Source organism: Leptosomus discolor, chromosome 4 (genome assembly GCF_034619465.1).
Source record: "Leptosomus discolor isolate bLepDis1 chromosome 4, bLepDis1.hap2, whole genome shotgun sequence".
Lineage (NCBI taxonomy): Eukaryota > Metazoa > Chordata > Aves > Leptosomiformes > Leptosomidae > Leptosomus > Leptosomus discolor.
Genome location: NC_141394.1, coordinates 42,624,760 through 42,649,467, shown reverse-complemented (window position 1 = coordinate 42,649,467; position 24,708 = coordinate 42,624,760). Strand labels below are relative to the sequence as shown.

The following is a 24,708-nucleotide window of genomic DNA, read 5'->3' as shown; positions in this document are numbered from 1 at the left end:
AGAAGTATTTCTTCCTTCAGTCATTAAATATTATAAATCTGGGTATCCTTAAAACACATACAACAGACTTACAAACATTTAATATAAAAACTAACATTTACATAAAATAGTGAAATAAAATGTTACTGAATTTAGAAGATACTGAAGAATATTTGGGTGATCTAGACTCTTGTAGCACAATAAACGTTTTAAAATTTCTGTTTTGGTGGGTAAAAGGGGAGACTAAGGCATAGTATTTACTTTATTTGGCTGCTATCTCTCTTCCTTTATGAAAAGGTAAAGATACCAAAAGAACTTTTTTTTGTAATTTACTAATTTAGATTTGCGGACTAAATTCGTTATCTATAAAAAAATAAGCAACTTTTTTTTTTAATTATGGTGGCTTTTATTATTTTATTAGTTAAGAGGTACTACAAAATAAATGCTGAGATGCATGTGTTCAATGGCTGAAGACTCAGGTTTTGCTTGTGTTTCTTTAATTTCAGAAAGTGAAAGTGATTTATAAAGGTGATATTTTGTGTTGTCTTATGCCTACCATATTTGTAACTACCTATAGGATCGATCATTGGGAATTGCATACCTTGCTCTCTTTAATTCCATCTTTCTGCAGATGTACTTCAGTCACTGTGCAGGCTTTATAAATCTTTCATAAAGTGCTGACCAGCCTTCAGTAGACCACCTTGTTTATAAAATGCTTACTGACACGTTGGCTTTAAAATGAGTGGTATATTGGAACTCTCCAACCAGAAATCCTCTTGTATTTTAAAATTACATACTTGCGTCTGTCTTTCCAGTTGTTGCATTTATACTGATTTTCACATATAACTGCATTAAAAAGCCAAAACCAAACAAAAAACCAAACAAACCCTCACAGTAAAAAACTCTAGAGGAATACTATTTAAATGAAGACAAGTTTTTGATATAATTTCACTCATGTTCTGCTATTTTCATACCTTTTTATGCTATATCAGAAGATTTTAATTCCTTGTCCAGTAAATATTCTGAAAATATATTATTTTTTTGAAGTACTGTATTAGTAGGGTAAGCCAAATGATTTCTCGAGTAGACTTTGTGATAGAAGATGCCTTTTGATAACAAAAAACATATATAAACAGAAAGGCATGCTATAGGGTAGGAGAAAATAATTATGTTCTTAAAATAGGAGGAACATATTCAGAGCAAAGTAATTGTTAGCTTTGCATGCATAAAGCAGTGACTCACTTTGAGGGTGGAAGTAATAGAGAGCTGCTTCTAAGATAGGAAGATGTGAAAGGATTTAAGGTATTGTACAGTTCAAAATGGAGATATGTCTTTGTCCTTAAGGTAGTTTCACATAATTGTTTAAGTTTTCATTTGTTTTAGGGTTTTCAAGAAGTAAAAGCTTGAAGTTTCCAGATGTACTGTTTTTCCTTGCGTTTCTATCCATGTGTGTAAACTGTTTAAATGTGTGTATGTATGCACACATGCTCACTTACTAAGAGCTACACGTATGGTTGTAGAACACTGTTTTGACCTCTGACAAATTAAGATTAGGGCTTTGGTGTTAACTATTTTATTGGTTCATGTTTTGTATTAAAAACTTTTGTCCACCTGTAATACTTCACTAGATCTATGTATATGCAGCCTTTAATGTTTCTCACTTATAGTTTATCAGGACAGTTAGGTGACCCTTTTAATGACTAGTAAAGATTTAATGTCATGTACATATAATATATTTTGAAATTATATTTACTTTAGAAAAAATAATACATGATTTGTTTTTAATTACCCTGCTGTGCTTTTACTCTGCTTGTTCCTTCTGATGCTGTGACTCCAAGCATTCAGTAATAAAGTTAAGAAACGTTGTAGCTGCGGGCTTCAGCAAAGCTGAAGTTTCGTGCTGTCACAGAAAAATAAGTGCTTGTAATGTAAAAGATACAAGTTGCTTTTGATCCTTATTACTTTGAAGGACTCCTTAAAACTAGCCATCATTTAAGGAAAATGGAAAACAAGATGAAGATTACTCTTCAGTTCTGATGCCATTTGTGGTGTCTTCAGTCTGATAGGTGCTGTTACTGAGGCAAAGAGTATGTCCTTAGAGTTTCTCATATTGCTGCATGGTTTGGAGGATAAAGCATGTGCTAGATCTAGCCTGTACACACTCTAAAACATTACAAGAAAACCTTGATTTTTACTGTTATACTAAATACTAAAGTCAGTACTAAACTGTTCAATGGAATGTTAGCTGAATACAATCAGAGTGCTTAAAAATTTCTCAATAAAGTGATATTCAATAGCACAGCAAATATACCTGTTGTAGTGAAGTTAACTGTCATATGTTTCCCAGAAGCAGAAACTGATGTTCATAGCCATTTTTAATCTGTGTATGATAGCATGGTTTCATGATACTATTTTCTAATCATGTTCCACTGCAAGTAAGGAGTTATCTTGATTTGGGCCAGTCAGCTCTGTGCTGGTTGCTGGCACTACTGAGGTGGTTGAACATTGTATTTTATTCTTGCTCTGCTTACTGAAACGGTTTACTGAACGTTGTGCTCGAGGAGTGACAGTCCTAGCCTCTTACGTGGAAGACTTAAGCACATGTAGGTTTTCATTGTCATCAGTGCATTACTTTTTGTCCCACTGAGTACAACTTGTACATTAAATGTTTTAAATAGCAGTATGTGACTAAGATAGGAATGCGTGTGTTTCTTTTGTGCACTTTTCACTGAGCTTACAATGTAAATGCTTCAGCTTATTTAATTTTTGTAATTTTTTTTTTCCCCTTGCACAACTTCTCACCTTAACTTACTACCTTAACTTATTTTGGGGTAGGGCAGTCAAAGCGGATGCTGCTGTCGAGCATGTAGCACAGAGATGTAGTATTCTGCAAAGATGTGAGCATGTGCTTTCTGCTTGTGAATAGTCCTATTTGATTAGGATCAAAGTGACTAGTTAGGTTGCCCTAAGTAAAATGCCTTCTTCTGATCTTCTGCTGTCACCACTTGGCAAGTCCAGCTCGTGCAGCATGGCTTTGACAGGAGGACTTATTCTGAAACCAGTAATCACATTCAGCTGATTATCTACAGACAAAAAAACCCCAAAGGTTTGCTTGTGTTTGCAATCTATTTCATCAGTTATTGTGAAATCCCTTGCCTTTTCCTATTGCCTATGTAGTAACAAAATACAAATCCTTGCTGTTCATTTAAAAGACTAAGTGCAGTAATTATATTAAACATAGCTTGATTTCATTTTTTGACAGACTAACTGGATTTGCTCTGATGTAAGGTTCTTAAGAATTATTATTGCCTTGATTAAAAAATAAATGCAATTGTTAATGACATGGAGATATTTGCAGGGCACTATGAAAAACTGAATGTGTTTGGCTGGGTGCAGGACTGTTGACATGCACCTTCTCCCTATGGAGTGGATATTTATTTGTGATTGAAATAGTTCCTTTATAAAACACAAAGCTTGCAATATATTATGTCTTTGAGTTACCATTAAATGTGCGAATCTTAGATGATTTGTGCATGTATCTTAAAATAATAGATAGGATTTCTATTTGGAAATAAACCTGGACTGCTTTAATTCTAAGAGACTGTACTTTTAGGAATATTCATCAACACATTGCAATATACGTTCTACCTACTTATTTGTAGAATCATGGTCAAAAATTGATGTAATGGCCTGAATATCAGTAAATCGTGTTGAGTTATGTGCTAATTCCAATTTACAGATTGAAAAGGGAAGTAGCAGAGACAAGAGATACTATAACTAATGCTCTCCTTCATACTGTATTTTCTCCCTCTGGTATATCATCATCAGTGGTGACCATAATTAGATTTTTCTAGAGGCAGCATCCATGGCTGTATGTATTAGAGTATTGCTTTTGTTAATTGCCCTTTTGTTGATTGGTATATGAAGATCAGCTCTAGCTCTGGGCTTACAGAAGCTGTTTAGGATTATTAATGTCTGGTTCCTGTTTTTAACCCCTCTTTCAGGTAAAATACTGAGAAATCATTGTTCAAAATGTAGACATTTTTGCTATCACTAATGCAGTCATGCTGTGATAAGGAAGAAATCCTTTTCAGGTGTATTAAGAATAGAAAATGCCAATCAGCCTAAATAAGACTAAGGTTATCAGTTGTCTGTGCTTTCACTACAACTCCTAAAACCAAGATTCTTTCAGGGCATGTGCCATAAACCTGGCAAACAGCAGTAAAATCATTCAGTACTTTTAACCATATAAAGCTAATTATTTTCTCAATCACATGCTCTTGTGACTTGCAGATTGCTTGTTTCATAACCTTTTATACTGATCAACCAATTATATCTTTGTGCTGAATGAGCTCTTATTTTCATTTCCATCCAGGGAGAATGGCAATAGTTTCAAGGTAGCATTCGTAACTGACATGGATGGATGCACTGTATTTGACATTCTTGGAACGAATGCACCTCCATGGAGACTATCTGCCTTGTCTGTACTGAAACAAACAAACAAACAAAATAATGAGCAAAATTTTTTTTAATAATTGAGGCATTTATTGCATATCAAAATTCATATATTAACATACATTTATTAAATAGCAGTGGGATGCAGGCTTCTTGGGGAGAGCAGTAATTGCTCCTGAAAAAGCATTTAAATATTTCTTAAGAGCAAATATTTTCCTTTATTGAAGTTCACTTTCTGCAGTCTGGCAATGTTTACAGTGCTTACAGCTTTTCATGGGAGCTGTGTACATAAAGCAATAGTAAAAAATATGTCACAAATCTTGTTGGGTGACTGTTAAAAGATCAAATATACAGTCTTGATTCATTCTTCAGCACCATGTGTGAGCAAACTCATTTCAGGATTGTAGCTCTTTGCAGTTGTGTCAGTCTCCCACATTTCCTATTTGCCATCATACTATTTGACTTAAAGTATAACAGTTTGGTGCCTTGGATTTTACTTGTCTGTAATGTACTTTGTCAACCTCAGATGCAAAAGTGTTAGCCAAGTACAGAGCAGTACTTATGTTTTTTTAAGTATGTGACTTTACTCGCTGTTAATCCCATTCTACAGGAAACCATTGATACTGAAACTAGCACAATATTCATATACGCTTTGATTCTATCTAGACCCCAGAGAAAGATACTGGAGAGTTTTGGCATAAAGGTTGTTGCTTCACTGGCGTGAATATATGGGGTTTTTTAAATCTCTTAACGTTTGCAGCAATTTGGTGGTCTTTTTCTGACCTCTGCATGAATTAAAAAAAACTGCAAAACTTGAACTTTTATGATGCATTCTCAAGCTCCTATGGTCTTCTTAATACACGTGGTACTGGCAGAGAGTAAAGTGTGACATAAATAATTTGCATTCATTTTGCTCTGTATCTACCTCAAATTGTAATGATGCTTTTTCTGCTCCACCTATAGCTTCCTGCAGATTTCACAAAGCTGCACCTTACTGACAGTCTCCACCCACAGGTGACCCACGTTTCATCTAGTCACTCAGGATGTAGTATCACTAGTGATTCAGGAAGCAGCAGCCTTTCTGATATCTACCAGGTAAGACTGGAATGGATGCTGATGGGAGGTGCAATTGCCAACATTTTTCACTTTAATAGCTGAATGCCCGTGCTATTGCCTATTGTCAGATTTTGTCTGAAGAAGCACTTGCTAGACTTAAAAAAAATCTGAAATTTTTGTTTGAATTGTAATATTTCAAGGTTTTATCCACCATGTACTAGAACTGATGTTTGAAAACTCGGCAAGCAATTTGCAGCCCAGCGATACGACATGTGTTGCCATAGTTTGTCACGATCTGAGTCAGCAATGTAGAGGTGCAGTGTTTCACAACATTTCAGGATTGCGCTTCATGAATTTTGTTTGTAATTTGTGATTTTGGGGGAGGAAATCTTCCTGGACTCCAGTATAGAGAGCTAGCGTGGCCTTTCCAGCAGATGTCCATGGTGGGACCTAGGAGGTAAAGGCGGTCTGTTCTGACTCCAGCACTTCCCGTTGTTTTTCTGTGTGTCTGATTTGCCATACATATAACAGCAGCATGGTGGTGTTTACAGATCAGAATTTTGGAACTATAGATTTTTAGGACCTTGTAACGTGAGGGATTTTTCTCCTTAATGCTGTATTTTACAGTTCTTAGATGTGTTGGCTTCAAAATCTAGAACACGTTCAGTGGCAGGGAGAAACAAATAGGCAGCAAGCAGCCTGTGCTGGCCTGACTTAAGGAGCGTATTCCAATTTCCCCACCCTGTAGAGACTTGATGCCAGCCTCTCAGTAATGATTTCTCTCCTGGATGTCCTGGGAAAGCTGAGGAGGTTGAACTGGTGACACTCTTTTAAGTTGTTATACTTCTGAGGGGAGTTCTTGTCATAAAGCTCTATGCTCTTTGTTTGGAGCAGCTTGAGTTTGGAGAGACTTACTGTGAAAACTGATCTGGAGAGTCCCTAGAGCACTTGCGAGTGTGTATGCTTCCTCTAAATATAAATTGGAAAAAAATCTGAAATAAAATAAAAAAAAGGAAGTCCACATTCTTCACTTGATGTTTGAAGTTCTTGCAATGTCAGAGGAGGGTTTGTCCTGGTAGGAAAGTATAGTAATTTGTTTCTCTTAAAAAAGGGAATAAAATCTAATTAAAATCATAAAAATATTAACAAGACCCCTTGAACCCCACATGAAATACTGTTTACTAGAAGAGGAATAATGTTTGTTTAGGATGCTTCTAAAATGCAAATATAGCCATTTAAACAATGGGAAAAGCATCATCTATACAAATACATAAAAGTTCAGTTGTGAGCACAGTTGCAGCATGTAGTCTGCTTCAGGTGAATAAGCTTGTAGGCTTTCTGTGGGAGAAGATAGGCTATGAAAAGGTCCCAGTTCAATTTAGACAGTAATTGCAATAATGCAAAGGTTTAATTTTGTGAAAAATGTCAAAGTAACTGAACACTTTAGGCATAGCCTATGCCAGTCAAGTATGTTTGCCAAAATTTCTTCTGAAGAGGATTACTTTGAGACAGGATTTAGAGTGAGAGTGAAGAAGATGTAAAATCAGCTTTGTTCTTCAAGTCTTCTATAGATTTTCATACCTTTCATTCCAGAGATTTTCACTTTAACATAAAAATAACAAGTACCTCTAGAGACACAGTTGTGGGTGGCATGTAGTTATAGTCATACAGTTACTCTCTGGGTAAGTTGGAAGTAAATTTTTGCAACGACTTTCAGCAAAGCTTTCAGAACAGTGAAAAGGATCACTGAATTTCTGGGAAATTAAAAACCTGAACAAATGACTCTACAGAAACTTCAGCATCATAGTCGTCAACCTGGTGTATGACTCCTGTGATAAGTCTTGTTTGCAATAATGGAATTAACAGAATGGGTTTTATTTGTCGAGAGTTGATAGTATTTACATGGAAAACATTTACTTCTTAAATATTCTTTTAAATGTAGTTTGAAAAAACCCATTCTTGGTCCATTAAAAAATATTACCTGCTTTCTTCAGTTGTCTACAACTAATACCTCATTTAACGATATCTTGGCACAGATGTATTGAGGACTGTGTAATTGTACAAGGTCAAAGTAATTGTTAAAATAACCTATGCCCATATCAACATTGAGAAATATGGGCATGTATTGTGGGAATGTAACCCCATGTTTTTGTGTTAATACACATACTTGAAGAAATATTTATTAAGAAAATTAATTGATAAGTTCAGGTGCAGAAACTGATAAGGTTCTTAAATTCTTGAGTTTAACTTTATGGTACCAAGTATTGTTTGACTTAATGATTTCTCATATTGTGGTAAATTATTGATTTCTGACCTCAGTTTCAGCCACAAAGGAATAGAATGTGGTGATGTTAAGTTAAAATACTGCCAAAAAAATCCCATGACAAAATAAAATGGCTGTAATTTGAATTCTCTAGGGTCAAGTCAAGGATTAAATAAACAGAAAGACTTTTTGAAACCAAGAGATTGGATCAGTCGTTCTTTCTCAATTGTTTGACTTTTAATTCTCTCCCAAGTGTGTTATTCAAAAAACAGCAAACCATAACCAAGTCATCCACATGTTATTACTTCAAATTTAATAGGTCTTAGGCAAAGCTCAGTATCATTGTTCCTCTGATTCTTATGTTCTGTATGTAATGGCATTTTTCTGTTCAGCAGGGTGGACGTCTGTTCATTATGGCTAAGTACAAAGCAATGATTTAGAAAGATTGCCATCTTATCTTGAAATTGCTAAATAAAATAAATTATACTATTAATTAGATCTTTACTGTTGAAATATGAGGTAATGATATGTCTTGTTTTGCATCCTGGTAAGTTTTAGTTCTGCAGCCTTAAGAGCAGCTGTTTGCAGTGAAAATATGTTCATGGCCTCTTAAGATTTTTTTTTTTTTGGTGAATAAATCATGAAGCTGAATCTTCAGATGCTTTCAGCATTGAGCTGAGAATATTTCCTTTTAAATATTAATGTTGTAGCTAAATTTGTTTGTCAAATGTTGCACATGAAAGAACTTCTTTTAGGATAAGAAGTACTTACGAAAATAAAATAATCCTTTGTGTTTACCCCACCCAAGTCTCAAAAATATTTCAGGTGCCAATTAGTAAGGTCCTTAAATGTTGTTACTTTTGTTTTAGGAAATAAGTTCATAAAGTGACTAACTCTGTAGTGTGACTGGAGAGTAAAGGGATGCTGAATGTTAATAGATTGCATGAGGGCTTGTATTTGCCAAGAACAATATGCTGCTTCTGTCTTGTTTTGACGTACACTGCTGCTTCTCGTATGTGGCTGCTTAGTCTTGCTTCTCATGCTTAGTTAATGCTTCCTATATGGAAGCACATACCTGTTCCTATATGCTCCTAAATGCTTCCTATAGCTGTAATGTATATTACCAGATGATGATCCTGGTTTGAGAGCAAGGAAATTTAAGCCTGTGAACGCACGTTATTCACCCTCTCTGTTTTAAGAAGGTGTCGTTGTGTTGGCTCAGCTCTTTCCTTTGCCAGCCTTTCTTTGCCTTATCCTGTCCACAGCCAGTGGCTTCCTGTCGGCCCTACGTGCCCTCTGGAATCTGTCCAGATACTCCCGGCGGTGCAGGAAACCAGGAACATCCTTTCTGAGACCCTCCCAGGATGTCTGTATTGCTTGGAAATTTTCAAGATGTCGACTTTGTTTTCTCATGAGTCTGATACAGTAACTCGTAGAAGAAAGGTCCACCTTCCAGCCAGTCTTCCTGAGAGAGCCCAAACCTTTATCTCTCAAACCAGAGTCCGTGCAGCCTGCCCCTAAGTTGTTGTATGCAAAATAAAGAGATTTTACCTCAAGATTAAGTCAGACTTTTTGACTATATCAGCCTCTGCAGGGCAGGGCTCTGGGTAATGCAAGGACGCCTGAAACAGTCAGGTAAACTAGGTCCTGCTGAACTTCCCCCCCCTGCAGCTTCGGCTAAGTCCTGTGCAGTACCTCAGCACTCCTGGTGAGTTCAGGTCCTCTAATCTGTTCTGCAGTTTATAGCCTAGGAGTAACTTTTGGAGTCCTTGTTCTGTATTCCTGTGGTCTCAGCAAATGTTGCTCCATTCTGAGAAAGCAGCAATCGATTGGCAATAGGGCAGGACACTGTTCCTGCTGTGTGGTCTGGATTATTACATTTTTCCGTCTCTAGGGAGGAATAGTGCTCAGACTGACTTCTGTGACAGATGTGGGCTGCTGTGTTGTAAATTTTGTAGAAGATAATGAAAGGACAGGTGTGAAGAGAGAGCGCAGTAAAAATCTTAGACAGAAGGAGCTTTAAGGTAGCACTCATGTCAGCGGAGGATGAAAAAATAATTTTATTACCTTATATTTATGTATAATTTTAATGCATGTAACTAATTTATTGTAATGTAAGTATTTAATAAACAAATACACATTATAATTACATGGATTGAAATTCATAGCAATTTCTTGATACTGTGAACTTTTACCCAGTGAGTTGAAAGCGATGTACAACAAAACCCCAGCCATGATTTCTCTCTGTGGAGAAGCTGGATCTGATGTGTCTGTATGACAGGAGGAAATATTTCAAGCTAATGGGACTTTTGCAAGTGATTTCATGAGAGGTGCCAGTGTTCTTGGTGTTCTGTATCAGTATTGGCTTAAAAATTAGGAAGTAAAAAAAGGAATGTTTTCGCTAATAAACAGTCTTAATTTCATTTTTTTAGTTTATTTTTTAGCCCTTAAACTGCAATGATCGAAAAATAAGGTTGGGGTGGATTTTTTGAGCTGAGCATGGCTACTTTCTTTGTTAGCTTCACGGACTGGAAGGACTGCACCAGACAATAAACCTGTTTCTGGTTTGTACAAGTTTTTTCAATTAATTTGTTGGGGTTGTGTTTTTTTTGTTTGTTTGTTTGTTTGGGTTTTTTTTTTGTCCCCAGTGCTTTTCTTTTACATGTTTGGAGATTTTGGATTGTCAACTTAGGTGGTGACATTAGTCACAAAGGGATTTTGTTCTTCAAATCATGAAAACTATGCATTTTTTTTCCCTTAATATTCCCTAAAGTAGTTAAAAAAATTTTTTTAAAAAGTCTAGGCTAAAATATTGTCTTTAAATACTAAGAAATCAGTAGTTAATGTGGTTAATTTTAAGGGTTTTCTAGTTTTTTCTCTTAATATTGTTATGATCAGCTGGAGGCTTTTTCCCTGAAGCAGTGTAGAAAAGAAAACCATGAAGGCCACCTAAACCAGAGCCAGTCATCTTGTAAGCAGTTGTCAAAGGTTGAGGCTGGGCTGGCCACTAACAAATGACAGATGCTTTCTATTAACCCCTCTCCCCTCCCGAAGGGGAAAGGGAGAGAGAACAAGGGAGAGAGACTTTACAGTTTGAAAAGGAAAACTAAAACAGCTTTAATGAAACAGTAACAATAAAAGAAAAGATAATAATAAGAATAAGGAAATAATCAAATAGATACAAATAGATAGAAAACCAATACCAAACTCAACTCCCCCCACCCGGATGAAGATATGTCACTGCTGGCACTGGGGCAGTCCCAGGCTGGACTGGGCAGCAGACAGGGACGGCATGCAGGAGCTGGACTCAGGCACTGGATTCAGGGATGCATGGATTGGGATCGATGACAGAAGAACAGAGAGAGTCCTCCTCAGACGTCGGCCATCGAAGCAGAGAGATTGACCCTCATGATCTCTCAGCTTTATACTGAATATGACGTCTATGGGATGGAATACTCTGTTGGTCAGGTTTGGGTCACCTGTCCGGTTCGCTTCTCCCTGCAGGTGTGACCTTTTTTACTCCCGGCACCCCATCACAGAGTACAAGATCTAGCAGTGACCTTGGTCGCTACAAGAACAAGTACGAGCAAGGGCCTCTCTGCACACCTTTCCTTGGTACTCACTGTAAACATCAGGCCTTGTCACTGCCAGGAGCAGTCACTGTCTGGAAAAACTTGCTGCTGTTTCAGAAAGTGCAGTTAGTTAGAGGAGACTTAACTGAAAAGTCAAAGGACTAAACCAGGATTAGTTCTAGTTTAGCCCAAACCAGGACAGCAGTTCTCCAAGTCTTCCTACTTTCTTTCCCATAGTAAGGCTGGGTGGGGGTGTGCACAGGCATGTGTGATGAAACAGTTGTTATACCAGAAGGAGAGTTACTTGATTGTGTAAAGGTATAGATCTGGTGGATGAGCCAATATTCGCCTTGACCTCTCCTGATCTTTGGATCTTTTTCTTAACAGATACTCAAAAATTGGTTGGAGAAAGAAATGAGGTGGTAAAGGAGATTGTCTTCTTTAGCTGTTCATGTAGTCCATCACCTCTCTCATTATGTCCGTGTTCATGATGTCTCCAAAAAATGAAAAACCAGTAGAGTTGGGCTTAATCAGTTTACTCTCACACCCGTCTAAGGGGACCAACAGGGTCTTCAATTTCCCCAGTCTGCCCAGTTTCACCTAAAGGGAATGAACAACATCTTTTTTAATCACCACCCCTCACCCCCTGCACCCCTAAATCAGTCAAGAAGCCAAAAGCTAACTGAAGACTTACACAAAGCTCCTTCACTTTACAACTTTTCCAAGTTATTTCATGGTATTTGTCTAATTAGCTGTTATCACTCAAATGTAGAAATGATTTTGGACTTGGAGATCCTTACCAGGTGGAGCAACCATTTTTGTATTAGTACAATATTAGCCTTCATAGACACTGCTTAAAGTTTGGCAGATTCTCCTTAGGTACCAAATGTGAAATAACTCTCCACCTCAGGCTTGTAAATGCCTGCTTTAGTCTTCTTTCTTGTTGGTGATGTGACAAATAAAATAATAGTCTGTCGCTATTATGGGATTCCTTTGAAGCTTCAGCAAATTTCTCCTGCCATCTTTCCAACTGTGAAGAAAATTTTTATCACAGCTGGTATTCAGACTTTGGAGAGACATTGTTTTTGTACTTCAAGCTGCAACAATCATTTTTCTTACGTGCCATCTTTTTAGATTTACTTAAGTGAAACTAATTTCTCTTATTAACCAAGAAACAAAGGATGACATGCACCTATGAAAGCATTGATTTCTCAGCTGTATTTCATCCTTGATTACATGCCCTGTGAAGCTCTAAGCCTCGTGATTGATTGTAGTATAAATTCTGTCAGGTATTCATCCTGTATTCTGGATTTTCTTCTGCTGAGGTTTATAAGGAAGCCATTATGCTCGAAGGAGCTAATTGAGGTTTTCCCTTTAGTCTTACACAAATGCATGGCTATTGCTTCATAGCTAAGGGTGTCTGTGCGGAGATGCTTCATTTCTCTAACACGTGAGAGAGTAAAAAAGTGCTGAAAGTAGGTGGGTTATGAAGTTTAGCGTGTCAGCAAGAGGACCTTGAATACTTAAGGTCATGCTTGATGCTACTAAGCCTAAAGAAGCTATATGCGATGGTTTTGTAGATAAATTGTTGCGTACTTTTACTGTGAATACAGATCCAATTACTCTTAATACAGTAACAAAACTCATGCAAAACTTTTTGCCTGTATAAACAGAAGGAGTCCTCGTGGGATGAGGTGTTTGATTCTTTACTACTATGAATGCATACTGCCTCTGTGGAAAGGCAACATTTGTGTTCCTTTGCTAACTTTTCATAATCATAACATTTGCAGAAAGTTGCTTGAAAAAAATGTATTTTTTTTCTCAAAAGATAAGGTTTATTTTTAAAGATGTCTAAAGTTAAATTAATAAATTTTCTTACTGTTCTGTGGGTTGTTCAATTCTGAGCTTCTTTGTTGCAGTGGTTTGTATTTTTTGGTAACTAGTAAGTTAGAAATAGTTGTTTTATCCTTCAGGTTTTTACCGATAACTTTAGTTGTCAAAAAGATTTAATTAGCTCTTGTAAAAAGTGATCATCTTCAGGACATGCTTGTAGTCTTTAGTAGTATTTTTAAAGTATTTTCTGAATACAGAGTTGCATTTAATTTTAGTGTGAGAATTTTTTTAAATAGCATCAACTTTTCTTGATAACAGAGCTTTTAACTTCTTTCCAGTTTTGTTTTATCATTTTAAGACAGTTAACTTGTCTTTTAATAATTAGATTTTGTACAATATGTGGAATTTTCTCATGTATGTTAGCATTCTGTGACTACATTTAGTTCTGCTTTAATTTTACTAACGTGCTTTTGAGAGAGCTTATTTTGGGCAGGTAGGAAAGGCGCTTGTTAGTAATTGGAAGGTTTGCAAAATTGACTGTGAATTAGTCGGTCCCACTGTCACTGGAATTGTCACTGTTGGAGACTTCTAATTCTGACAGATTGGTGTCATAAGCTGTGTGTCTACTGACTCATCATCACTAATTTTTCCACCAGTCACTTTTGATGAAGGCTATTTTGAAAGATTTGCTACGGCAACTGTTTTAAATATATCATAGGGAACTTGCATGTTAAACACAGTAAGACTGCTAATGAAATACTGCTATCAGTGCTATCATTTTTGTGATTTGTTTGTATGCCCATAACATCTTCCTTTATCCTGCTTAAGAAATGCTCAGCATTTTTTTTTTAAAAAAAAAACAAACCAAAACCCAAAAAACCCCCACAATGTGAGAATAATTTAAATTATTTTGTAGGTGCTGTTATGCTTTTTATATTACGTAGGCTCTGTTACAAAGCTTGTGTAGGACAGAAGCATTTCAGAATGACGCTAGCTGCCCTGATCCGTCTCCAGCCATATGCTACCATTCAGAAGGTGGCTGTGTATAACAGCATTAAGTAACAGATGTCAGCCACAGCTAGTGAAGCAGGAATAGGGAAGATGATTCTACGAAAATACCAATGTAATTTGTCTTACCTTCTCTGTGTTTGGAGGGTGACCTAGTTTTGGGTGGGTTTTTTTAACCAGTATGAGAGCGCAATCGATAAAACAAGCCTTAGTAGCTGTATTTGCCTCATGTAGTATGTTAAAGCAGACATGAATGCACTGCATGCTTCCAGAGTCTCAGAAACAAAACATCCCTGTAAGGCGTGTGAAACTTGATTTCTCAAGCCATGGCTTAAAACTTGCTCATTAGAAGCTTGCATTTCATTAAAAATTGTCAGAGTTGAGCCTTGGCAGCTGCTGTGGTATTAAATCAGGTTCTGAGAAAAAGCAGCTTTATCAGCCGTGACAGACAAATGTTTGTGGGATTTATTAAGTGTTTGGTATTAAAACTGAATCATTAAAATATGCTTACCTTTAGGTGCTATACTAATGACCTCAGGCTATAGACAGGCTATGTTTTCCTTCATTTTTATACAATTTAAAGGAGGTTAAGTTCGGCAGATACTCTGCGTAGTCCATCTGTGGTGTTTGAGCAGTGACTTTGCATTTTCTTTCTGCATCTGTAAATTCTTATACAGTTTGTCAGCAAATGAAAGCCATATTTAAGTATGTTCAACTGGAATTGTAAAAGAAAAATATAGTCCTATGTTACTGGGAGATAGCAATATTCCTCTAGTGTTTTGATGCTGTACTTATTTCCCCAAACTGTCTACTTAAAATTACATTGCATTCCTAAGTGTCTGAAAAATGTAAAGTTGGGGTGACAACAGAAACTGTTTTAAATGAACTGTTTATTTTAAAAAAGTATATTCAGCTAGTATTCCAAGAAATTGTTCCTTGAAATATAACTGCCTCCAATTCCCCCAAGACCTACTGGTTAAATAATGTCTGTTGAATCCTGTTTACGTGTGGCTGATTGAAAAAAAGCGTTAAAAGCCCTGTTTAAACAATGGTTTTGGGTTGATTAATTGTTAGTTGTTTTAAAAAGCAATATAAAAAAATATTGAGTGAATTTGAGTGATCTGTTAGGTGATAGAATTAATTTCTGCACATTTAACTAGAAAACTGTAGCAGTGAAGAACACATTTGAATGTTTTCTTTTTTGATTGTTTATACATGAATTTAGGCTACAGAAAGTGAGGCTGGTGATATGGATCTCAGTGGGTTACCAGAGACAGCAGTGGATTCTGAGGATGATGATGATGAAGAAGATATTGAAAGGGCATCAGATCCTTTGATGAGCAGGGATATTGTTAGAGACTGCTTGGAGAAAGACCCAATAGACAGGACAGATGATGACATTGGTAAGTATTGCAATGTAGTAAAATACTGTCAAACTTGTTCTTCACCAAAAAAAAAAAAAAAATTGCTTTTTTAGCTTGGGGTTTTATTTTAATAGTTGGCTTTTGTGGTTGGTAAGTTTAGTGTTTATTCTGTAAGGTGTTTCATAAATGCCATAAATTCTGCCACTGAATGAGTGCAGCCAAAGAAGAAAACACACACAATATGGGTGAAAACCATTAGTTGCTGGCCCTTTTGATCTCAAGCATGGACTTCTAATTGATATCAGAAGTGATTTATGATGTAAACATCATTGCATAATGGAAAACAATTACAGAACCTTGGCAAAGTCAACATTAACATCAAAACTGGATGCTTATCACATTAAATTTTTTAATTTTAAGTTGTGATGATGTGTCTCTTTTTAACCAAAGATATACATTTGTGTTAAACATTGGAGCCATTAAGACCTTTACATAAATGTGCATCTAATAAAATAATTTGCTATGTTAATGTACAGGTTAATACAATTGAAAGCAAAGTAGAACTAGTATTCAGATTCTTACTATTTCTAATCTAATCTGTTTCACTGTCTGAGTTTTAGGGTTTTTTCTTTTATCAAAGTATGACTAAATGATGATTAAGGTTGATTATCAGGTGATTAAGGGACTGAAGCATCTCTTATATGAGGAAGGTCTAAGAGAGCTGGGACTATTCAGCCTGGAGAAGGCTTCAGGGGATCTGAATCGATGCATACAAATACCTGGAGGGAGGGTGTAAAGCTGACAGAGCCAGGCTCTTTTCAGTGGTGCCTGCTGAGAGGACCAGAGGCAATGGGCACAGACTGAATGGGCTCCATCTGACCACCAGGAAATGCTTTTTACTGTGGCTGGGCACTGGCAGAGATTGCCCAGAGAGGCGGTGGAGAGATCTCCTTCCTTGGAGATATTCAGAAGCCGTCTGGACATGGTCCTGGGCAACCGGCTGTAGGTGGCCATTCTTGAGCAGGCGAGTTTGACCAGATAACCTCCAGAGGTCCCTTCCAACGTCAACCATTCAATGATTCTGAGTAAATTTAGGAAAAAGATGGGGTCCTATTGACTGCTTTCAGTCAGGTTTTTTTAGATCAAACAATGCAAAAATATCTAGCATTTAGGGCATATAATCCCTCAGCAGGACTACTAAGAAAAATTGAGTTGTGTAGTTATGAACAATATAAAAAGCAAAAATACGGAAGAATTTCACTGTTGAGTGTAAGCGCAACTCCAGTGCGTACAGAGGACAGTGCACCAGTAGTCACCTTTAAGACTGTAATCCTGTGTGGTCCACCCAAGAGGAACTTTGTGAATCCACTAGATGATGATCAAGTACAAATAGCCTATGGAGGGGATGGCTTTACCAATGAACTTGCTCGGTTTTGTGAAATTTCCCTTTCTAATGCCTTGCCGTGTTTTATGTAGGCCTATCATAGTCTTAAGGGAGTTATTGCCCTGGCTGGAGTATTACAAATATCATTGGTTGTATTCAGAGCTCTTGGTTACATTACAATTCTTCCATTATACTGACTTTTACTTTGCAGGGCTTCTATTGATGATATGACCAGCCAGTCTGTGTCTACAAAATACTTAGTAATTACAACAGGCCACTGTACATGATTTATTAGTATACAGAAACGATTGTGCAGCATTTTAGCTGAAGTAGCCTCGGGCATCTTGCTGAAGAACTGTCTTTACTGTGCTTTGTTGTTTTGACATGCACGACTCAGTGGGCTTTTTCTCCTTCAGAACAACTACTGGAATTCATGCATCAATTGCCTGCTTTTGCCAACATGACAATGTCAGTGAGGAGAGAGCTCTGTGCTGTAATGGTGTTTGCAGTTGTGGAGAGAGCAGGAACTATTGTACTAAACGATGGGGAAGAGGTCAGTAGAAGTTGCTTTTGACTCTGCTATTATACCAAACATTCCAGATTCCACAGGGTTAAGGTCCTCTTTTGTTGCTTTAAAAAAAAAAAAAAAAAAGTAACATCGAGCAGGTAAATCAAGCCTCTTTGTTCTGGATTACTTTGAAAGCTTTTGTTTAAGGACTGACACTACATCTCTTATGCAATAAAAGCATAAGAAAATACTCTTCATAATGCACAAAATGCTTCCTGCCTATTGGAGCTGATTTTGGGAGTTTATTCAGTGTTTTAAGTTCTGGTGTTTTAAAAACATCTTTCTTTTTTTATTATTTTTTTTTATTATTTTTTTCACAGTCTTACATAAATTCTTAACATTAAAGACAAACTTAAGATCCCAGTTTTCTTGAGCTGAACATAGCTGCACATTTAAGGTAAACTAGCCTATAAATGTTTTTAATAGGTGCTAAAAAATAACTTTTCCTTTGGAAAAATTCTGAGGGTTGTACACATATAGTATAGTACTACAATGTTAATGATTCAGTCTTCATATACCCTGCAACATTTGATTTGTAGCTGGATTCCTGGTCAGTCATTTTGAATGGCTCTGTGGAGGTGACATACCCTGATGGAAGAACAGAGATTCTCTGCATGGGGAACAGTTTTGGTGTTTCCCCTACCATGGAAAAGGAATATATGAAAGGAGTGATGAGAACCAAAGTGGATGACTGCCAGGTAAAGTGTTGGACTGTAACACATGCACAATCACATACATATATGTGTAATGCAACTCAATAGCCAGAGGTGCTTCTACTTTAAACTGAATATATGTAAAATCTCAAGTGTCTAACCCTGTGCAGTAGTTGGGAAATACAGCTCCTGCATACCAACGGTCTGGGAAATTGAATTATCTTCATCTGGATGGGGGTCATTTTGGATGAAGAGGTTTATCTACGTGTTTTCTGCAGAACTTGAGTCCCAGAAGCCTGTTGCATACATCCATTGCTTCAAACTTTAGCTTAGTAGGATCTCAAGGTCCATTAGCCATTACAAGCTCTTTTGCTTCTACAGGTAATAGCCGTTCTTCTTTACTTGACTCAGCTACTGAATGCTAAAGTAATACAAGCTCTCTCTCTCCCATGGTTTGAGTGAAAAATCTAGTTTCAGCTGATCTGGCCTTTCAAGGAAAATGCCTTGATGTTTGCTATAACACAAGCAGTCAGATGTAAGGAATGCTTCTCATAGCATAAAACTATGAGCCTGGTCTGGATTCATGGTTGTGATTTGTTTATTCCCATCAAGGAAAAAAAAATAGCCAAGCCCTGGGTGAATTAAGCATTTTGGTTGGTCCTGATGGCTAATTAGCTTCCAACAGATGCCCTTTGAAATGGGTGTAAATGTGTGTTAGTGGAGTCACCTGGTTTAGCTTACCCATCTGACTTCAGAAAAATGCATAAATGGTGTCATGTTAGGATAATATTTTGCAACAAATCCAAACTGTGAGACATTGGTTTCAGCTACTACTAGCTGCTGGAAATAAAAAAGGTGTGTAACAGAATTATAAAGGATGTAGGAAGAAATACTATCTCTGTGAATCTCATGCCTTTGTCCTGAGTACGTACATGATGATTTAGCAACGTTGCAATCAGAAGAAACACTATTATCTCCTTTCCTTTAAATATCTAAGTTCAGATAAGAAGACAGTTTAATCTTGCCCCAAAAGAGAGACAGAGGTATAAAACTTTTAGCAAGTTATAGGAGGCAATTCATAGTGTCTACAGTATTTTCTTTTTCTGTGTTGTAGCGGGTGTTCTTAATTACATTTAAACAGTGTAGGTGCTAGAAATATTCTTCAGATATTTATTCTTGCACTTATTCTTGGCTGAGCAGATGGTTGTAGAAAATGTTTTTCCTGCTGTGTGCATTAATCCAGAAGTAATTTGTTTCTGTGTGCCTGCTCTCCTGTAATCGAATAAATGTTAGTTTTCTTAATGATTGACTTTATTAATATAGCTATGAAAAATTAAAATTATTTAAAATAGCAATAGGCACAAAAAAAAAGCTACATTTTCCCTTCACTCTCTTAACCCTTCTAAATACCACACAAAAGCTTGTATGGGAGAAAAAATAACAGCTAGATACTGGGCTTCATCTCCAGCAGACGGGAGGTCAAAGCACCTAAGCAAAAATGGCTGATAATGTTAGATCACTTTGCTCTGATGAATCTTGGTCTCTAACTGCAAGACTGTAGTGGAAGTACTGTGCTTGTGTATTCATCTGCTTACTACAGCTGAAATTTGTAAAGACAAATTTGGCTCGCTCCATGTTGAGAAACTACCTTTTCTATTAATAGAGTACTTGCATCTTAGGTCTAAATGCTTGTCTGAAGATTTTACCTTTTAATATTGGTGCGCGATGATTCTTTCCAGTTTGTTTGTATAGCCCAGCAAGATTATTGCCGTATCCTCAATCAAGTGGAAAAGAACATGCAGAAGGTAGAAGAGGAAGGGGAGATTGTGATGGTGAAGGAGCACAGAGAGCTTGATCGCACTGGAACAAGAAAAGGTCACATTGTCATCAAGGTAAAAGCGAAAGAGGGGAAGGTCTTGCAAAATCTGTGTTCTATAAACTTAACTTGGCAAGTTAGGTCCAGGATTAGTTGAGATATATATTATAAAAATATATACTCAAAAATACACAGTTAATATTTCTAGGTTTTGTCTTTATAATTATGCACATTGATAACTAGGTGATTTCTATAGAAATTAACTACATAAATTTTTTTGTTATTTCTTATCACAGTGGTTAAGCTGTTACGTTTGCTTAGTTCATCAGTCAATAGATGCCAGTATTTGTTGTAGTGTAACGCATCTTGAGTATGTTACAAGAAAACAAATTTGCGTTTATTGAAAATCTGTTTTAATAACTAAGGTTTTGGTTTTTTGTTTTTGTTTTTAATAGGGAACAGCTGAAAGGTTGACAATGCACTTGGTGGAAGAGCACTCTGTGGTAGACCCAACTTTTATAGAAGACTTCCTGTTGACATATCGGACCTTTCTTTCCAGCCCGATGGAAGTGGGCAAGAAGTTGTTGGAGTGGTTCAATGACCCCAGCCTCAGGGATAAGGTTAAAATCCCCTGAATTACTTACCTGCTACCATTTGCATTGAAATATAAGCTATTAAGAATAAAATATGCTTTAGGAAGAGTGATTAAACTGAGTAAGATACAGATAGCTGGTGACATATATTAATGGCAGAATATATGGCTAAAACTAACAAAATACTTTTTCCTGATTTTATTGTATTTTATTTAGGTATTAATGGGTTCAGGCAAGGTAAATTGCCCATTTTTTACCTTGCTGGGATTTTACAATACAACTTAGTTGCTTGCAAATATAGGGAAATATTTTTTCCAATAATCAGTATTTTTATTTAATATAATTAAATAGAATTCTATTGTGTCTCAAAATTTGAGCATGTAACAGAAATGCTACCCCTAGCCTGCGTCCCTGTGGCTGGGAGCTGCAGCATGTAGTGCTGTGCAGTTGCCTCCTGTTAGAAACCTGAACTCTCAAGGAATTCTGAGTTCTGAAGTACTTCATTGCTTGGTCATTAATTTTGGCAATTCTTCTGAATTTACTTACTTTTCTGAGGTAAAAAGCAATCTACTTGGAAACTCTGTATGAGCGTGGCAGGGTTTGGTTTTGTATGCCTGGTATCAGACCTTTAGTGTAAGAGGCTGCAGAGGTTTAGATTTTGTGCAGACGCAAAGAACGGACAAGGGTTAGCTTTAGCTGATTAAAATTTGTATGAGATTTTGTTCTTAAGCTCTAGATTTTGAAAAGTTTAGAGGTTTTCCTCTACTAACGTGCTTTCCCAGAACAACAGAAGAAATTCAGCTGTATTTTTAGAAAGAACTTTGAGTGGCCCACCTGGTTTGAATTCAGGAGCTTTTTATAATAAATTTTAAAATAATGTGAATCAATATTAATTCAAGATATCAAAACTCTCTTATTTTGTCAGGACAAATGCTGCTGATGTTCCAGCTCAAATTGCGTACAAAGATAAAATTTTATAGTGGAAGTATATAGTGAAAAATTAAAAATTTAAATAAAAATCATGGCTCTTATTTTGTGATTTTACCTTCAGTAATATTTATTGGTATCACTTCAGGGTTTTTTCCTAACAAACTGCAAAATACCAGATGAACTCTAAGGAAAAGAATTGCATGTATTCACTGTTAAAACCTCTTCCTGCTTCTCACAATAGCTCCTTTTTCCTGCCTCTCTAAACATACAATAGCTTTTTTACACAGGTAAATGCCTAATGAAGTTAATGGTGGCTTATCTAAATATTTGTGAGATTCAAGAACCCATATAAAGCAGTATTGGAAGCTTTATGATCACGTGCTTGAAGAATTAAGCAGATTTGTAAATGTACGTGAACAGGAAATTGTTGTCATAGATCAGAAATGGATCTGACTCGTTGCCTTGTAACTGTGTGCTCTATCCCTACTCAGTCAAATTTGATACAGCCAGTGTTAATTTTCTGACTCATAGTATTCTCTGTGAAATACAACGTACAATTGCTTATATAATGCAAGCAATTTTAATACTCAATTCGTTCTATCCTTCTGGTAAATGATTGCATATTAGTAAAGCTAGGTTTGGGTGTATATATGTAATATTTACGATTCCAATGGAAATTTACAGGGGCTTTGAGGAGCAGTATTTTTAAAGGATTTAGCACTAGTGCTGTTCTGGATATTCCGGGAAAATATTTACATTATTAATTAATTTTCAGGTTACACGGGTAGTATTGTTGTGGGTGAACAATCACTTCAATGATTTTGAAGGAGATCCTGCTATGACTCGATTTCTGGAAGAATTTGAGAACAATTTGGAGAGGGAGGTAAGAAGGAGAGTTTTTTTTCTGAGAATTTGGGATGGCAGGCTGTTGTTATATATAACTCATTATGCTTTTCTCTTGTAGAAAATGGGTGGACATTTGAGGCTGTTAAATATTGCTTGTGCTGCTAAAGCTAAACGAAGATTGATAACCTTAACAAAGCCATCTCGAGAAGCCCCTTTGCCTTTTATCTTGCTGGGAGGGTCAGAAAAGGGATTTGGAATCTTTATTGACAGCGTAGATTTTGGTAGCAAAGCCACAGAAGCAGGCTTGAAACGTGGAGACCAGGTATGGAATTGTAAAATGTCTCCCTGCTCCCCTCCCCTTATTTTTTGTTTCCTTCTTCTTCACTAAATAAAAATAACACTACCTGTTGGTATTTTTTAGGTACTGGAAGTGAATGGTCAAAATTTTGAAAACATTCAGCTGTCAAAAGCCATGGAAATCCTTAGAAATAACACCCATCTGTCTATCACTGTGAAAACCAATTTATTTGGTAAGTTTGCATGCACTAATTTCTAATTTCTCTTCTAATTTAGATGGAGTCTTAAATTATTTTTTTAATAGTTTAAAATAGTTTTGTTTGAAACACTTTTGCAGTGGAGAGAATAGAAAAAGGAAGCTAGAAGATCCTAAAATAACCTTAGTTCGCAAGTGCAGAGAAAAAATTATGAATAGGGTCTTATATGAAGTGACTTCACTCTCAGAGTGCATGTTTCTGAATTAAGAGGAACTATTGTGACCATTTAGCTCGAATTTATAAAACGTGTTTCTACATGTAACATTTACTCCTTTCTCAAGAAAGAAGCGTCTCTTAGAATTCTGGTCAATCATTGATCTTAATCTGTTGGCTGAATTTGCTCGTAGTTTTTCAGTCCATGCCTCCAGTGAGTGTGACAAAGTTAATAAGAACTTTCTTGTCAGCAAGGTGAAAACAATCTCACTACCCTTGGAATCTATTCCCTTAATTTCTACTTCTAACAAGTACTAAAGCAGTCATGAAGGTGTCCTTAAGCAGCTCAGGACCTCAGTATCATAAGTAATTTGGTTTTTATCGTAAGTAATTATAAGTTTGTGGGGTTTGTTTGGTCTTTACCACTGGATACTTGGGTTATTTATAAATTTAGTGATGTGTTCCCCAAGTATCTCTTTCAGGATTAGGTTCTTCATCACGAATAAGTAGGGCAGAATATTACTATAGGATATCACTGCACTAACTGATGGTTAGATATGCTTAGTTTATCTTCAAAAGTCATTTGCCAAATCTGTTTCCTGGGGATTTTTTTTTTCCTTTGCAGTAAGGATTCTAATATTTCTATTGTTTCTAATAATTAAGTAATTTCTTAATATATCTGTACATGCTTGTTTAGCAGTATGTGCTTGTTCCTCTATGTGTAAGTTCTGCATAACCATCCTTCACGCACTAGGTTTTTGGGTCTCCTGTTGCTTTAGTATGTTTAAGATTAAACCCGATTTCTTCAGAAGATGTGTTTTTCTAAGTTTTTTTTTTATCTTGTTGCTCCACCAGAAATACAGAAATCACATCACAGTAGAGTCTCAGAACAGCTACTTTCTGTGTATTGCATGCAGTATTCCTTATCAACAAATCCCAAAAGGAGAGTTTAATTTTTTAATTTTTTTTTTAACAGCATGTTTTATCTGTATCTAATTTGCCTCTCAAGCCCCCAGCTTCCATTTGGCGGTACAGTTGTTGGCTTGGATTAGTCTTCTCCACTTGTCTTTGTGGGTCTTATTTGAAGCTTTTGAAGTCTCTTGGTGATTTGTTGTGTTCCTCTGGAGATAAGGATGAATATTAAGGACAAAATTCATACATGATAGTAAAACCTAGCCCCTAATACTTAACTGGTTGCCCTTGTTCCCACTTTTTCTACAATTCCTTGGTTTTAATTATCAGGTTTCATTTATTATTACAAATCGACTGACCAGATGGTTTTGCCATTTGTATATGGAGACTTCCTTTCACAATAGGTGACTTGATCCAGTTTTGTTCGATTTATTTAAATATACCAACATTGTTGTGAAGCTAAAAGTTGCCATAGAAGAACTAATTCACAAATTCATCAGGTGTTTCTGCCTCAGAGATGACTGTTTGCTAGAGAGCTGAGGGAGTCTGAGAGGTTTTTTGTTTGTCTGGCAGATGGACGCAATAACCCTGTCAAATATCCAAGGTGTCTCTCACGTATTTCCTTATGACTTTGTTGAAGTTTCCCCTCTGATTTCTGATTTTTGGATCCTGTTGCTAATAATTTCTTCTCCATCCGAGAGCTTAGTTGCTGTCTATCTGTTTAAAACCTTCCTTCTCAGTAGTTAGTTTTTCTATCTCGTTCTTGTCT

At 36.5% G+C, this 24,708-nt stretch overlaps 1 protein-coding gene across 6 annotated transcripts in view; it reads left to right on the top strand.

Moving 5' to 3' along the window:
- Positions 1-24,708, top strand: part of RAPGEF2 (Rap guanine nucleotide exchange factor 2) — a 186,519-nt gene that overhangs the window by 133,888 nt on the left and 27,923 nt on the right. For all 6 annotated transcript variants that reach the window (XM_086464716.1, XM_086464717.1, XM_086464715.1 and 3 more), the window contains 9 exons: positions 5,398-5,529; positions 15,392-15,569; positions 17,331-17,467; positions 18,022-18,180; positions 19,875-20,027; positions 20,407-20,571; positions 22,250-22,357; positions 22,439-22,642; positions 22,742-22,850. In XM_086464716.1, the coding sequence (XP_086320842.1) occupies positions 5,398-5,529; positions 15,392-15,569; positions 17,331-17,467; positions 18,022-18,180; positions 19,875-20,027; positions 20,407-20,571; positions 22,250-22,357; positions 22,439-22,642; positions 22,742-22,850 (1,345 nt within the window). The remainder of the gene's footprint in view (positions 1-5,397; positions 5,530-15,391; positions 15,570-17,330; positions 17,468-18,021; positions 18,181-19,874; positions 20,028-20,406; positions 20,572-22,249; positions 22,358-22,438; positions 22,643-22,741; positions 22,851-24,708) is intronic.